Source organism: Oncorhynchus keta, chromosome 23 (assembly GCF_023373465.1).
Source record: "Oncorhynchus keta strain PuntledgeMale-10-30-2019 chromosome 23, Oket_V2, whole genome shotgun sequence".
Classification (NCBI taxonomy): Eukaryota; Metazoa; Chordata; class Actinopteri; order Salmoniformes; family Salmonidae; genus Oncorhynchus; species Oncorhynchus keta.
Window position 1 is genome coordinate 20,510,784 of NC_068443.1, and position 17,679 is coordinate 20,528,462.

Consider the following 17,679-nt stretch of genomic DNA (forward strand, 5'->3'; position numbering starts at 1 on the left):
TGTCAGTAATCCCATGACTCTGGGTCAGAATGCTGCGTGTTCAATCCCAGTGGGTTGAAGGCAAAATACCTAAAGTGTTGCTTGTTCACCCTCAATCATCTCCTTATATTGGTGGCGGAGAGCAGGTTTATACTGAAAGAAAGACAAATTCCAGAAAAATAGGTTAAAACATGAATGAATGAATGAATCTCCTATAGCCTGTTGACTGCTACAGCTATACTAAAATGCCCACTACATGCTCAACCTGCTTCCAGCCAAACAATGGCGATGCAGACACTACAAGATAACAAGCTAGATTTAGCAAAGATTTATAAATATAAAATGGTCATCCATTTATTTTATTTTATGCAGACTAGCTATACAATTTGAAAATCTTAACAAATTATCTAAAGGATTATGATTATTTGCTGGTTAAAAATGGGGAGCTGCAAGAACATTCGTTTGCACCCTCTATCTTAATGGAAAGGCAGGGTTGGGTCGTCACAAGTTAACACAGCCACAAAGTCACAAACCCCATCTATTTCTACTTTTTCTCTTCTTAAAATTGCATTTTAAATCTCTTACATGTACCCTAACTTTAACCACACTGCTAACCTTAGCCTAACATTAAATTAAGAAGTAAAAGCTCATTTTAGTTCTCATAAATTTGTACGCTATAGCCAATTTCGACTTTGACTGTTTTGTTGAATGGAAACCCAAGTGTAGGCTACAGAGAAAAGCTATTTGGCTCTCAGACGACTCATGATTAGGAAGAACTTTGCAGCAGGTGTTTCTGATTTAATTAACATGCCATGCTGGTGGTTGTAACATTTGACATAAATCCAGCCCTGAAATGAAACGTAGGCTGAAAAGGAAGTGCACATCTCATAGGAAAATACACGTAACATGCTGACAACACCACTCGCGCATGTTGATTTTTGTCAACCCACACCAGATGCGATCAGGACATGCAGCTTTCTCGTAATCTCTCCTCCTTCAGGCCTCTTCTTCTTTGGACTTTATATGGCGGTTTGCAACCAACTTAAGGTGCATTACCACCACCAACTGGACTGGAGTGTCGACCTCAGTTCATCTTTCAATCAACCACGTGGGTATATGCTCCTACAAACCAATGAGGAGATGGGAGAGGCGGGACTTGCAGCACATCCAGCTTAAAAAATAAACTCAGCAAAAAAAGTAACGTCCTCTCACTGTCAACTGCGGTTCTTTTCAAAAAACTTGACGTGTAAATATTTGTATGAACATAAGATTCAACAAGTGAGACAAACTTTACAAGTTCCACAGACATGTGACTAACAGAAATGTAATTATGTGTCCCTGAACAGGTGGGGGGTCAAAATCAAAAGTAACAGTCGGTATCTGGCCACCAGCTGCTTTAAGTACTGCAGTGCATGTCATCATGGACTGCACCAGATTTGCCAGTTCTTGCTTTGAGATGTTACACCGCTCTTCCTCCAAGGTGCCTGCAAGTTCCCAGACATTTCTGGGAGGAATGGTCCTAGCCCTCGCCCTCCGGTCCAACAGGTCCCAGACGTGCTCAATGAGATTGAGATCCAGGCTCTTGGCTGGCCATGGCAGAACACTGACATTCCTGTCTTGCAGGACATCACTCACAGAACGAGTAGTATGGCTGGTGGCATTGTCATGCTGGAGGGTCATGACAGGATGAGCCTGCAGGAAGGGTACCACTTGAGGGAGGATGACAACAAGCTCAGTCCAATGATAATGTGACACACCGCCCCAGACCATGACGGACCCTCCACCTCCAATCCCGCTCCAGATTACAGGCCTCGGTGTAACGCTCATTCCTTTGGCGAGAAACCCGAATCTGACCATCACCCCTGGTGAGACAAAACCGCGACTCGTCAGTGATGAGCACTTTTTGCCAGTCCTGTCTGGTCCAGCAACGGTGAGTTTGTGCCCATAGGCGAATTTGTTGCCGGTGATGTCTGGTGAGGACCTGCCTTACAACAGGCCTACAAGCCCTCAGTCCAGCCTCTCTCAGCCTATTGCGGACAGTCTGAGCACTGATGGAGGGATTGTGCGTTCCTGGTGTAACTCAGGCAGTTGTTGTTGCCATCCTGTACCTGTCCCGCAGGTGTGATGTTCAGATATACCGATCCTGTGCAGGTGTTGTTACACGTGCTCTGCCACTGCGAGGACGATCAGCTGTCCGTCCTGTCTCCCTGTAGCGCTGTCTTAGGCGTCTCACGGTACGGACATTGCAATTTATTGCCCTAGCCACCTCTGCAATCCTCATGCCTCCTTGCAGCATGCCTAAGGCACGTTCACACAGATGAGCAGGGACCCTGGGCATCTTTCTTTTGGTGTTTTTCAAGTCAGTAGAAAGGTCTCTTTAGTGTCCTAAGTTTTCATAACTGTGACCTTAATTGCCTACCGCCTGTAAGCTGTTAGTTTCATAACGACCGTTCCACAGGTGCATGTTCATTAATTGTTTATGGTTCATTGAACAAGCATGGGAAACAGTGTTTAAACCCATTACAATGAAGATCTGTGAAGTTATTTGGATTTGTACAAATTCTTTGAAAGACAGGGTCCTGAAAAAGGGCTGTTTCTTTTTTTGCTGAGTTTAGAACCAAGTTCTATTTTATTGCCTGGCTGCACAGATGTGTGGGTGCAATGATTGAATAACGTGTGTGTACATTTATTTTGCAAAGCTTGCGCATGCAACGCGGGCGTTGTGGTCAGCATGTAAGAGTCACGAAAACATTCGAAGTCACACATTCGAATTTGGCACTTCAAATACAGTGAGCTCCAAAAGTATTGGGACAGTGACACACATGTCTTGCTGTTTTGGCTCCAGCACTTTGGATATCAAATGGTACTATGGGTAAGCTCTGGCCATGGTCTTTCAGCTCAAAAATGTGCATTTCTATTCGTGTGGGCGTTTTTAAATTCAAAACTTTTGGAGAAATTGAACAATACTGAGCAGCAGCTTCAAAATTTGACGTTTGACAAAATGGAACGATACAGAGTAAGGTGTCCAAAACACTTCCAAATGTTCTATTTGGAGCAACTTTGAAATTTGGTCTTTGGAGAAATGTGGATGAACATCTAATTCTGCAGTGAGACTGTGAGAGCTTGTTGGCTTAGGTTATGTGACTGAGCCATGGTTGCTGTGTGAAATTGTATCCCGATACTGGCACTGTGTCCTTGTGAGGGAGTCTTGTAAAATGGGTTTACTTAGCGCCTTTGCTGGCATTTTCCGAAGATAGCAAATGCACAAACACTGCCCCCTGATCGTATTAACTGTAAAACAAAGTGATGTAAGTCTTTGTCTGCTTGTGTGGCATAGGTTTCCTCTGTATGAGTTTAGTGGTCAGCTCAAAATGTATGTTGCCAGGGATGTTACAGAACCAACATGCAGTTCAGCCATAAGACAAGTATCACTATATAATATACATGACTGATTGTCTCTTCTGTGGTTTATCATTGGACATGAATTGACTGTAAACGTCTGTCCCCAAAATGCACCATGTTAAACTAGAGACCTGCTGAGTGAGATGCCCTTGGGCAACCATCCATGGAAGCAATCTCTTATAGTAACACATACAATACTTTACATTAAAGGAACTAGTATGAGACAAGTTATTAATACTGTTGCCCTCTTTTGCAAACACATGTGCTGATATGGTGTTCTCCTTTAAGCCCTTCCTATGGACACATTGTTTTTTGCAATCATGCATAAAAACAATATACTGTATAGTAAGTATACTGTACAATGCATACAGTACATGGCCCACATGTGTACTGTACACCTAGTATTTTACAGAGACTAGAAAACCAAGGTGTGGCGAGATCTTTCTTTAATCACTCAATTTACAGTACAGTTGAAATATCTCCACGCATCCCACTTATTTGCATTTGAATTAATACTATTACTTATTTTTGGGATGTGACTATAGCAAGGCCTTGCACTAGAACGAAGCAAAAATACTTTTCCACTGGAGGTTTAGGTGCTTGTTTCTTTTAAATGCCATCATCTTTGCTGAAATCCCCTCTCAAAAGAACCTTTCACTTGCTGGAATAAATTCAAATTAAAATTTAAATCCCTCTTTGCATTTCTTCAGCCTCTTTTAAAATAGCTGCCTCCTTTTAGAAAGCTGTTTATGTAGTGATCTGTTCATAATCCAGTTTGTTTCTCAACAGCGAAAAACACAGAAATCGTATTATCACTATCTTGGAGAGATGATGCGAGAAATCAGGAACTATAAATGTCTGGATCTGTAGAAGTTTTCTAAGTGCAAAAGACCATTTATGAAGAACAGTAACATTTGACTTGCAAATATCGATAGTACATTGTATCGAGAAATCTCAGAATGTATCAAATACCTTCTGTGATATTATTCAGAAAACTAGACAATGGCTGTACAGAAGTCTCAAATATGTGCTAGGTAGATACAGTGCCTTGCGAAAGTCTTCGATGTGCAAAACTGATAGAGACATACCCCAAGCGACTTACAGCTGTAATCGCAGCAAAAGGTGGCGCTACAAAGTATTAACTTAAGGGGGCTGAATCATTTTGCACGCCCAATTTTTCAGTTTTTGATTTGTTAAAAAAGTTTGAAATATCCAAAAATGTCGTTCCACTTCATGATTGTGTCCCACTTGTTGTTGATTCTTCACAAAAAAATACAGTTTTATATCTTTATGTTTGAAGCCTGAAATGTGGCAAAAGGTCGCAAAGTTCAAGGGGGCCGAATACTTTCGCAAGGCACTGTAACTTATCAAAAATGTTCTCCCATGTGATATACAGCTTTTGTACTGAGCATATGAAGATTTAACTATTGGCACAATGGGTGAACCTTACATGTCATTGACAATCTTCCAGACTTCTATAAACAAAAACCCTTCCCAATCTCAAAGTCCTTGTAATATTTTGTAGAAAACAAGATTTAATCAAGAATGAAATTAATAAAAACATAAAACAGCAACACATTTATATGGAAGTGCCTTGTAATATCTATCAAGTTGAAAATATGTAAAATAACTGGGAAGAGCCTGTTGGGAGATTTAATTTGCTCCAGCTGGATTGCGTTCATTGTTTGGAAACAAATTATAATTCTGTCTCCAGAAAGTTAACAAAGATCTAAACAAAAGGAAATCAATGGCCAAGCCCATTAATCACTCAAACCAAGCTACTTGTGCTGAAGAAACTTACTTCATAATCAATTTCTTTGTTTTGCTCAAAAGGGCATTTGCATTCTGATTCATGTCAGCAAGCTTATTTTATTGGGCGCAATCAAAATATTGTAAACCACATTAATGAAAGTATTTTTGTATTTTCAAGTGTCTTTGAATAGTCATCTTACAAACTGCTGTAAAAAGCTGTTTTTAACATGGACCACTTCGCTACTGATAAGGGTCGTGTGTTGATTTGTCAACACAAAAGGTATTGAGGTGGAACATTGTGCCAGACTCTTATGTCTAGTGATTTAAGACTTATGATTCTGGCATTGATAATACTGACCTTTAAGCACAAGTACAAGCAATCCAACTCTGCAGAGTTTCTGCTAAAGATCATTGGTTATAAAATCGAGACAAATCTGTGAGCTACAGAATGTGTTGCTGAATGCTACTTATTATTCATTATTATTATTATCAAGACAATCTACTGCTCATCAGCATGATCATTACAGAAGCCACAGACTCACCTGTTGCCATTGTTTGTGGTCATTATTTTGCCTGGCCATCCCAGGGGAGCCACTTTGTGGATGGGTCGGGGGTTATGTCGGTCTGTTGCAACGAGTCAATATCTGAGACTGCTAGAGTAGACCCAGTTGAAAACCAGTCCCCAAGACCCAACACTTAGACCCAGAACTAGACCTAGTGTTTCAAAACTGTGACAAGGTCAAGACCAGTTTAAATGTTGAAAATGAGATCCAGGCCAAGACAATTGTAAGAAGTCAGGCATCTTTTTCCTAAACATAAGCCATTGCATTGCCTACCAGCTCATACATAAGGGAAGCAAGGCACCCTGGCACTTGTGCGTTAAATCATTCCTTCTTGGCCACATAACTCTGGCAAGAGGAGGTATTGACCACAAGTTGAGTGACTACGAAGACCATGTTGTCCAAACATTAGCCCAGACCAGAAGTATTGGATCCAAAGACACCGATCCATACACCTTGGGCACTGAAACCCTGGTCCATGCAGTCTTGGTGTTGACCTAGACCATGAGATCAAGTCTCCATCTTTGCTACATTTCACTAAAAGATGAACAACTAGTCCCTTTTAATATCACCTAGCATACTACGATATTCAGAACTGTTGAGCATACAACTTTTCCCAGAGATTGTGTATGCCATGGTAAAGCATGAAAGAACAGTTAAACTTTTGTCTGCAATCTGACTTCTTCACTACTACAGCAGCAGATCACCCAACGGTGTTATGTAGCTTTTTAATCACTGCAGTACCTCAAGTCCTAGAATCGCGAGGTTGTCATTAAGCATTGGGGGTGTGTCTTTAAAGGTCGCCCACCGTTATACCCTAGTTATCCCCAAGGGGAATGTAGGGTAGTACTAATTGTTTCTTTAACTGTGATTTAGTTACATGCAGTGAAGATAATGATCCCCATGGAAAATGTGCTGTCTTTTCAAAGACACTTTCCCTGCCTGTTGACATCAACATAAGGATAGTTACACATCCTGGAGCTATATCATCAACATAAGGATAGTTACATCTCCTGGAGCTATATCATCAACATAAGGATAGTTACACATCCTGGAGCTATATCATCAACATAAGGATAGTTACATCTCCTGGAGCTATATCATCAACATAAGGATAGTTACACATCCTGGAGCTATATCATCAACATAAGGATAGTTACATCTCCTGGAGCTATATCATCAACATAAGGATAGTTACACATCCTGGAGCTATATCATCAACATAAGGATAGTTACATCTCCTGGAGCTATATCATCAACATAAGGATAGTTACATCTCCTGGAGCTATATCATCAACATAAGGATAGTTACATCTCCTCGAGCTATATCATCAACATAAGGATAGTTACATCTCCTGGAGCTATATCATCAACATAAGGATAGTTACATCTCCTGGAGCTATATCATCAACATAAGGATAGTTACATCTCCTGGAGCTATATCATCAACATAAGGATAGTTACACATCCTGGAGCTATATCATCAACATAAGGATAGTTACACATCCTGGAGCTATATCATCAACATAAGGATAGTTACATCTCCTGGAGCTATATCATCAACATAAGGATAGTTACATCTCCTGGAGCTATATCATCAACATAAGGATAGTTACACATCCTGGAGCTATATCATCAACATAAGGATAGTTACACATCCTGGAGCTATGTCATCAACATAAGGATAGTTACACATCCTGGAGCTATATCATCAACATGCACACAGTGCCTTCAGAAGTATTCATACCCCTTGATTTATTCCACGTTTTGTTGATTTCCTTTCTCTCCCATTGACAAACAATAATCCATAATGACAAAGTGAAAACATGTTTTTAGCAAATTTATTGAAAATTAAATGCAGAAATATCTCATTTACATAAGTATTCACACTTTTGAGTCGATACATGTTAGCATCACTTTTGGCAGCGATTACTGCTGTGAGTCTTTCTGGGTAAGTCTTCTAGGAGCTTTGCACACCTGGATTGTACAAAAAGGTATTCTTTAAGCTCTGTCAAGTTGGTTGTTTATCAATGCTAGATAGCCATTTTCAAGTCTTGCCATAGATTTTCAAGACAATTTAAGTCCAAATTGTAACTAAGCCATCTAGGAAAGTGGACAGAACCAAGTTTTCCTCTAGGATTTTGCTTAGCTCTATTCCATTTCTTTTTAGCCTAAAAAAACTCCCTAGTCTTTGCCGATGACAAACATTTCCATAAAATGATGCAGCCACCACCATGCTTGAAATATGAGGAGTCATACTCAGTGATGTGTTGTTGGATTTGCCACACTCATAACGCTTTGTGTTCAGGACGTAAACTTACTTTCTTTGCCACATTGTTTTCCAGTTTTACTTTAGTGCCTTATTGCAAACAGGATGGATGTTTTGGAATATTTATATTCTGTACAGGCTTCCTTCTTTTCAATCTGTCATTTAGGTTAGTGTTGTGGAATAACAACAATGTTGTTGATCCGTTCTCAGTTTTCTCCTATCACAGCCATTAAACTCTGTAACTGTTTTAAAGTCACCATTGGCCCCATGGTGAAATCCTTGAACTGTTTCCTTCTTCTCCGGCAACTAAGTTAGGAAGGACGCCTGTGTCTTTGTAGTGACTGGGTGTATTGATACACCATCCAAAGTGTAATTAATAACTCCACCATGCTCAAAAGAATATTCAATGTCTGCTTTATTTTTTAAATGTTTTCATCTACCAATAGGTGCCTTTCTTTGAGGCTTTGGAAAACCTCCTTGTCTTTGTGGTTGAATCTGTGTTTTTTAAAATATATTTTTAACCTTTTATTTAACTAAGCAAGTTTGAAATTCACAGCTTGACTGAGGGACCTTTATATAATTATCTGTATGTGTGGGGTACTGAGATGAGGTAGTCATTCATTAGTCCATGCAATTTATGACTTGTTCAGATTATTTTCACTCCTGAACTTTTTTAGGCTTGCCATAACAACGTGGGTGAAAACCTATTGACTGAATACATTTCAGCTTTCATTTTTTATTAAGTTGTACAAATTTCAAAAAATACAATTCCACTTTGACATTATGGGGTATTGTATGTAGGCCAGTGACACAACATCTAAATTGAACCCATTTTAAATTCAGGCTGGAACACAAAATATGAAAAAAGTCAAGGGGTGTGAATACTTTCAGAAGGCACTGTATGCTCTGTTGCTCTTTATTTGCATATGCAAATTGATAAACCATTTTTTAATTCCAATAATTTCATGTGACTATTTCTGAGATGAACAAGGCATCAAGTGGTTGCACAATGGCAGACATGAGTAAATGGGGTTTCACACTATTCCTATTATTTGAGCACAATTCTGAAGCATTTTATCTTAAATTAACCTCACTTTATTTTAGTATATAATGATTTCAACATTTTAGATTAATGACTGAATGAATATTCATACCTACTCTGTTGTATTACATGGAAACCTAGAACTAGAACCAGCTTTGGGTTGCCTAGATTTGAATTGAGATTGTTTTAAAGCATCATTGGTTGACTTCATAAAGATAATTTATTGTTCTTACAGTACATTAGAAGAATTCCGGAAAACATTATATTTGTGTAGGCTTTACACACAGCCCGTATCGTGCTCAAAAACAATGGGGTGCTTTGACATTTCACTTCTTTGCTTACATAATTTGCAGCAGAATGCAAAAAGCTTTTAGACACAGATGTGACCCGTTGTAATACTTTTCTAAATGCAATCAAACACTTTCTACAAACATGAGCAGGACTTTTTAAATGTGAACCCTTGTCTGACATGTAATTTCATCCAACCCACTCCTCTTTTCATTCCTCTGCTATCTCCCCTCAGTTTTCCTGTTGATGAAATAGTTTTGAAAAACACTATATGCTGGTTCATGGGTCATGTTGTAGGCTTTGGAATAAACCTTTTTGTAGATTAATCAGGGACAACGCATATTTTTGCATTTTACTTTCACTGAATTTGTGAATAACTGAGCTTGCTGGGCTTACTACACTGTCCTCTGTAATGTTTTTCATTTAGTTAGGATTGCTGTCTTACAATAGTTCAGGACATGACGTAATCAGTACTTTCTTGGACAAGCGCTTAAGATGTTCTTTCACTATGATTGTCTGCATCAGCTAAGAAAGAAAACATGTTTTTATTATTATATGATGTTGAAAGTGATGGCTCTATGCTTTCATATTTTCTAAACCACCAACACGCACGAATGGTGCATAAGAAAGATCAAGCAGAACAAGTATGTACTCTTGATGTCCCGCTTTTCAGTATGTACCATGAAATGGCTCTTGAAAGACAGTTACAAAATTAAACGTTAAATTAGGCATTAACCAAGGTGATGATCAACTGCCAAACCTTAAGTAATGATATGCCTCAGCCATCCTCAAGTCCCCAGCCTTGCTTATCCAAATTGCGTAGATATCAAAAAGCATTATTATTATGATTATTATTATTACACACTGTGTTCACATGTCTCACCCCAGAGACCGGGATGACACAACCTAGACATAAGCGTGTTTTGGGTGGCCTCTGTCATCAGCTGGGGAAGGAGATGCTTGCATCTCTAAGAGGCCCCCTTATGGGTATCCCTTATTTTAAATGCTAAACCGCGGCCCCCTACCCCCATACACCCACTCTCCACTCCCCCGCCCCTCACCTCTCCTCCCGCCCCAGGCTCCACCCAGAAGTGTGGCTTGCCTTTGTCATTGTAATCTGGCCCTGTTTGCTAAACGCTTCCAATGTTTACTCTCTGCTACGGGGGCTTGTATTAACAGGAGTCAGCAGGATGCGCATGACATCACTAGCGCTGGGGCTGGGGGGCTTTTGTAGGAGCTGCGTTTGTGATGTCTCGAAGGCCCCTGTCTTCTCTCCCTTTATTCCCCATTTTCTCTATCCAGGCTTGTCTAATGCCTGAGCTAACTCAGGAGGCTAACATGGCCTACAGGGAGGAATTACACCTAATTACTTAAATAACTGCTGTGCAGCAGCTAGCCTTCCTTCCTTAGTCACCAAAAATCATTTCCAGGTCCCTGGCTTTTAATGATAGCTAGTCCTCTCTGGTAACAGAAAAGATCTAGGACAAAATGGGTTTTCATTCATTCAAATAGGAGAGAGGGTAATAAAATAAGACAGACAGGTACTAAGATACAGAAGGGGAAAAAAATTCCAATTAACCGACAAGGCTTTCATGACATATACTTTGGTTGTTGTTGCCGTAGCGATAAAGTCGCAGACATTGAAACTCGTCTGTTGAGCCATTGTTATCATCCCTGGCCATCTGCTGCCGAGGACTGACATTCCTGCTCATTTGCATGATGAGTGATATGGGAAGCTTGGGAGGGCGTATGCCCCAGTCAGTCCTATGACAAAGCAAGTGAAAGTTTTTGAATCAGAATGTAAGGGGTAAGAAAAACAATATATATATATATATACTTATATCAAGCATGTGTGTGTGTAGAGGGCTAACGCATGCATCTGCCTCCCTGTTTGTGTGTTTTGCGGATGTGGGAGTAGAATGAGGAGGGGGTTGTCTGCTGTTGATGTGCAAATGTGCATCATATTGAAGGACTGTGAATGGGGAGGTGTGACGTAAAAAGGGACCCGAACGCAGGTGCTTATCTCCAGGCTGTCAAAGGCATAGTATGTCATATTCCTGGGGACTACCTTTCAAAGACACTGCACCAGCTCGGCCATCAAGCGACTGGGGGGAAATCAAACTTTCTGGATCATAGAAGTAGGTTTGTGTCAAAAGTAATTTTATAATAATAATAATAATGTATAGTGGTTATGGTGTTTTTTTTGTTTTGTCATTGACATCAAGCGCTGAGTGTGAGTGCATGTGAAAGACAAGCATTTTATCCTCTTGATGTTTAATGCTGTCATATGACTTCATAAAAAGGTCATATGAATATATATATATATATATATTTAAAAGTGAATGCACATGTTTATTGCTATAGGACAGTAACTACTAATGTGTTAAAACGTTTGCTATAATTGTACAATATGAATACAGAAATAATATAAATTGTTATATTTATAAATGTCATACTTCAAGAAAGTATCTGTCTGCTAAATACAGGATTGTTGCCATGATGTGGATCAGTGCTCTTAGTAAAAGTGCAGCTTCTACAAGGGTCTCAGACCGCTAGAGAGGACATTAATATTGCTCAAATGGGGTTTTAAGAAGCACAACCTATATTTGGATCATCCAGATAGCGTTAAATGCTGTCGATACAAATGCTGTATGTTTAATTCAGGTAGAGTATAAGCTAAGGTCTTAGAAGAACACGTTAGTATTGTGTTGAAGGCAATGCTTTGTCAGGTTGTGCTGGGTGAAGGTTGCATTAATGCTTGTTGAAATCCTGTTGTATTCTAAATGCTGTATTATGGTCGATAATAAGTGATCATTGAGACTTCTGTGGCAGACATGGTCCAGACCTTACACTTGAACAAACTCTGAAGAGACAGTACAAGGTCTCCAGGGAAACTGTTGATTTAGTGGGAAGGATGGATGTTTCAAAGGTTTATCATCAGGACCGTCAATAGACTTAGGCCTATGCTTCGGAAGGGCAAAGATAGAAGAATATGTTAAGGGATAATTTGGAAAAAAATGTATACATTTTTTCATAACATACTGCAGCTAGGGATTTTGTCAAGACAACTGGTGGGTTGATAAGTGAGTTGTGTATTGAGAAAAACAACTTGTTTTTTGAGGCCTTTGCATAGGCCACATGATTAAATGAATATATCTTCAGGCGTAACATGTTGTGTGGGTAAGAATACTTTCATTCTAGTCAGTTCCTTCCAGCTGAAACTTATTTTCAAGATGTCATTTAAAAAAATAGTTGTTTGTGTAGTTCTGTCTTTGCAACCTACTATGTTATTTTAAGCTTGAGTAAGTGTGCAGAGCAAAATGAACATCCCAACTTTTAATTTAAATAGTCTGTTCCTGTTGGAACTGTTTAGAACATACATTTGAATAGATGTTAGAGATTTTCAGAAATTTCTCAAATATTACATTTTGTGTCATGTTTATGAAAAAAGCCATACTGAAACAAACCAAAAAAATAACTTGTTAATCAACTCCCAAATCGCTGACTCCCATTTGAGCTGTGATATTTCAACAAGGCAATGTGATATACAGACCAATATGCCATGTGTAATATATAATATGCCAAATATAATATATGTAATCTTCCATGTATAATATATAATATGCCTTGTATAATAATTATTGCTGCAAGGTGAAATCTTTTCAAAGTTAGGTATGCCCAATACAAAGAGTTGGAAATGTGATAATACTGAGACAAACCACTGAAATCATGAGCATATGGTCGATCTTTGGAGGTTATTTTAATACCACAGTTACAACAACACAAAGATGACAAATGATATGGTATTGAAGTGAAGTCATCTACCCTCTTACTGTACTGTATGCAGCCCCCTTCCTGCTCCAAGCAGGATACTAATACAGTTGCTACACAACAGAGTAATGTTAGCTCTCTTTGCCTGCACTCCAGTACGACAACAGGAGCTGTCCATGGTACCTAGAGAATAAAGACTGACAACAGGAGCTGTCCATGGTACCTAGAGAATAAAGACTGACAACGGGACCTGTCCATGGTACCTAGAGAATAAAGACTGTGTCGTCCAGAGGGGGAGGTGAAATTACAAACTCCCGTTTATTTGTGTAAAACTTGATTATTTAGTTATACGATGATAAAATGATTGTTCTATAGGATATCAAGTGCCCTGCTGTGACTTGTTAACTTTGTCACTTTTCACTTGACAAATCTTTCCATAACTCAACAAATAGATTCAAACAGAGTTATTCAAGAAAAGAGCACTCTTTACTTTTCAATTTCCAGATTGAGTCAAATATAGAGAAAATAGCTGCCATGCATTGTGAAACACTGCAAGCAGCAAAGAGTTACAGTAGCAACCATGGTGGTAAATATCCATCCAACATGTACTGTGTTACCTGTTTTTCCCCACTCAAACTTCACTTAGTTCATCTAGGAAAATTAATTATGTGGATTTAATTCAGCAAGGTTTCAGAAATGTTCCATCTGCTCTTGAGCAGCTGGGGAAAGGATAAATGTAATTCATTACTTCACTTTTGAACAGTATTCCAGAGAAACTGTGATGTTTGTATGATTGGGAATACATTTGCAATCCTAAATGTACAACATAAATATGTATTTGTTATGACAATGCTGAATGATCCTTTTTGCTGCGTGTGATTTGTTTGGGACAAATTAATATCACTTGAATTGACAGAAAACACGTGTTTTTAATGTCTAAAACAGGCCCTCTAATAGATCTATATGCAGAGGACTTCAGAAAGGAGGCATAAAAATACTATCTGTTTAGTAACCCATCTTTGTCCTTTGGCTATATCAACTTAATTTGAAACCTACATAAATATATGCAATGGATTGTATATAATGATAAAGCAGTACTCCTCTGAAGATAAGTTTACTTAAGGTTATATCTGTTTTAAAATGAGTCTGACTGGGATAGACTATACTTTCCTGGTTGCCATGTTGCAGTTAGAGTTTTCCTGATGCACAGACTATGAAGTATTTAGTAACAAATAGGAAATATTGAAATATTATATAAAACATGTATAGATCATCTGAATATAATTGATCTATAAATACATTACAGGTAGTATTCTTTTTAAAGAGAATACATGTCAAATGTAATGTTTTTTTAGTGAGGGGTTTTATATGCTTGACATGGTGGCGCTATAAGCGATGTCCCTAATTAAAATTACATGGGATTTTTTTCCGCTCTTTTTTTATTCAAAATATATTTTAGAATTTACCTTGATTGTAATGTTACCTCATTGGCTGTGGTTTTGTTTGTTGGCCTAACTATAAAGGATCTGCTTGTACCCTTGTGGGTTGAGAAGAATTAGGATTTATGAATTTATTTCCTCTGTTGTATTGTTTAAACAGCTTTGGTTTAGTTTTGATCCCTTCCTCTTGCCTTTGAGGCTGTTCCACGGTGTCAGCTGTTGACTGATAGTAAGAGAACTGCCTCACAGTGTGAATGAAAGAAAACTAGCGGTTGGTAAACACTGATAAGGGATAAATAGAAAGCGGTCAGGCAGAGATAGTTCTGTGGGAGCCCAGATTGTGTGCGGTCTGTTAAAATGAGATTCTGAGCCTGTCCTTTTTATTCTCCCCCCTCCCCTCTGCTGCGTTTGTCTGGAAAATCTCCAGTGACCCTGCACAACAGTCCCAGGCTGCACTATTCTCTTTTTGTGTTTTGTTTTCTAACAAGGGTCAAGTTGGCCGATAGACATGTCCCTGATGCTTATAGACAGCTGTCATGACTGCAAGTACTTACAATAACTAATGTTACATGGAATTATAGTTCTGCTGCACCAGAAACACAGCATCAGGGAAATAGTGAAAAGATAAGTAAAATGTCTAGAACATTCTCTGAAAATGTCCAGCCTTTGTCTGTTTGACATTTTATTGTCGAATGGTTTCACTTCATGTTTCTTCACAATTTCTTTAAATGTTTTTTTTTTATCTACTTGTGTATGAAAGTTTTGGAATGAATTTAAATTAAATGATGTAAGAGTTAATACTTTAATGATAAAAAGTGCGACGATTGAACAATTTTGAACAAACTAATGCACATGCTTACTTACAGTACCAGTCAAAAGTTTGGACACAACTGCTCATTCCAGGGTTTTTCTTCATTTTTACTATTTTCTACATTGTAGAATAATAGTGAAGACATCAAAACTATTAAATAACACATATGGAATCATATAGTAACCAAAAAAGTGTTAAACAAATCCAAATATATTTTAAGAGATTATTCAAAGTAGTCACCCTTTGGCTTTTGGTATTCTCTTGACCAGCTTCATGAGGTTGTCACCTGGAATGCATTTCAATTAACAGCTGTGCCTTTTTAAAAGTTTTTGGAATGTGTTTGAGCCAATCAGTTGTGTTGTGACAAGGTAGGGGTGGTATACAGAAGATACGCTTGGTAAAAGACCAAGTCCATATTATGGCAAGAACAGCTCAAATTAGCAAAGAGAAACGACAGCCCACCATTACTTTAAGACATGAAGATCAGTCAATCCAGAATATTTCAAGAACTTTGAACGTTTTTCATTAACAGTCTCAAAAACCATCAAGCGCTATAATGAAACTGGCTCTCATGAGGACCGCCACAGGAAAGGAAGACCCAGAATTACCTCTGCTGCGGAGGATAAGTTCATTAGAGTTACCAGCCTCAGATTGCAGTCCAAATAAAAGATTCACAGAGTTCAAGTAACAGACACATCTCAACATCAACTGTTCAGAGCAGACTGCGTGAGTCAGGCCTTCATGGTCGAATTGCTGCAAAGAAACCACTACTAAAGGACACCAATAATAAGAAGAGACTTGCTTGGGCCAAGAAACACGAGCAATGGACATTAGACCGGTGGAAATCTGTCCTTTGGTCTGATGAGTCCAAATTTTAGATTTTTGGTTCCAACTGCCGTTTCTTTGTGAGACGCAGAGTAGGTGAAAGGATGATCTCTGCATGTGTGGTTCAAAGGTTTGGACACCTACACATTCAAGTTTTTTTCTATATTATCACTATTTTGTACATTGTAGAATAATAGTGAAGACATCAAAACTATGAAATAACACAATCATGTTGTAACCAAAAAAGTTTTGAACAAATCGAAATATGTTATTTTAAATTCTTCAAAGTAGCCACCCTTTGCCTTTATGATGGCAGGGTAGCTCACACCCTCAAACAGGGTAGCCTAGTGGTTAGAGCGTTGGACTAGTAACTGAAAGGTTGCAAGATCAAATCCCCGAGCTGACAAGGTACAAATCTGTCGTTCTGCCCCTGAACGGGCAGTTAACCCACTGTTCCAAGGTCGTCATTGAAAATAAGAATTTGTTTTTAACTGACTTGCCTAGTTAAATAAAGGTCAAAATACACACTCTTGGCATTCTCTCAAACAGCTTAATCTGGGATAGTTTTCCAACAGTCTTGAAGGAGTTCCCACATATGAGCAGTTGTTGAATGCGTTTCCTTCACTCTGCAGTCCAACTCATCCCAAACCATCTCAATTGGTTTGAGGTCGGGTGATTGTGGAGGCTAGGTTCTCTGATGTAGCACTCCATCACTCTTCTTCTTGGTCAAATAGCCCTTACACAGCCTGGAGGTGTGTTGGGTCATTATTCTATTGAAAAGCAAATGATAGTCCCACTAAGTGCAAACCAGGAGAATGCTGTGGTTGCCATGCTGGTTAAGTGTGCCTTGACTTCTAAATAAATAACAGACAGTGTCACCAGCAAAGCACCATCACACCACCTCCTCCATGCTTCACGGTGGGAACCACACGTACAGAGATTATCCATTCGTCTTCCCTACATCTTACAAAGACACTGCGGTTGTAACCAAAAATTTCATCAGTCCAAAGGATAGATTTCCACTGCTCTAATGTCCATTGCTTGTGTTTCTTGGCCCAAGCAAATCTCTTCTTCTTATATTGTCCTTTTAGTATTGATTTCTTTGCAGAAATTCGGCCATGAAGGCCTGATTCACACAGTCTCCTCTGAACCGTTGATGTTGAAATGTGTCTGTTACTTGAACTCTGTGAAGCATTTATTTGTGCTGCAATCTGAGGCGCAGTTAACTGTAATGAACTTAACCTCTGCAGCAGAGCTAACTGTGGGTCTTCTTTTCCTGTGGCTGTCCTCATGAGCCAGTTTCATCATAGCGCTTCATGGTTTTAGCAACAGGACTTTGGGTATTGACATTTTTGGGTATTGACTGACCTTCATGTCTTAAAGTAATGGGCTGTCTTTGCTTATTTGAGCTGTTTTTGCCATAATATGGACTTAGCCCTTACCATCTTCTGTATATTACCCCTATCTGGTCACAACACACCTGAATGGCTCAAACACATGAAGAAGGAAATAAATTCCACAAACTAACTTTTAACAAGGCA

The 17,679-nt window shown here is 38.9% G+C and overlaps 1 protein-coding gene across 8 annotated transcripts in view; it reads left to right on the forward strand.

The window, feature by feature from the left end:
• LOC118401970 (suppression of tumorigenicity 18 protein-like) overlaps positions 1-17,679 on the forward strand; it is a 64,276-nt gene that overhangs the window by 6,660 nt on the left and 39,937 nt on the right. For 4 of the 8 annotated variants that reach the window (XM_035799701.2, XM_035799702.2, XM_035799703.2 and 1 more), the window contains exon 1: positions 11,243-11,430. The exons of 2 other annotated variants lie outside the window; for them this stretch is intronic. In XM_035799701.2, the coding sequence (XP_035655594.1) occupies positions 11,271-11,430 (160 nt within the window). In that variant the 5' untranslated portion in view covers positions 11,243-11,270. Of the gene's footprint in view, positions 1-11,234; positions 11,435-17,679 lie in introns of those variants that run through there. 2 more of the 8 variants (XR_008077376.1, XM_035799707.2) reach the window with 2 other exon arrangements.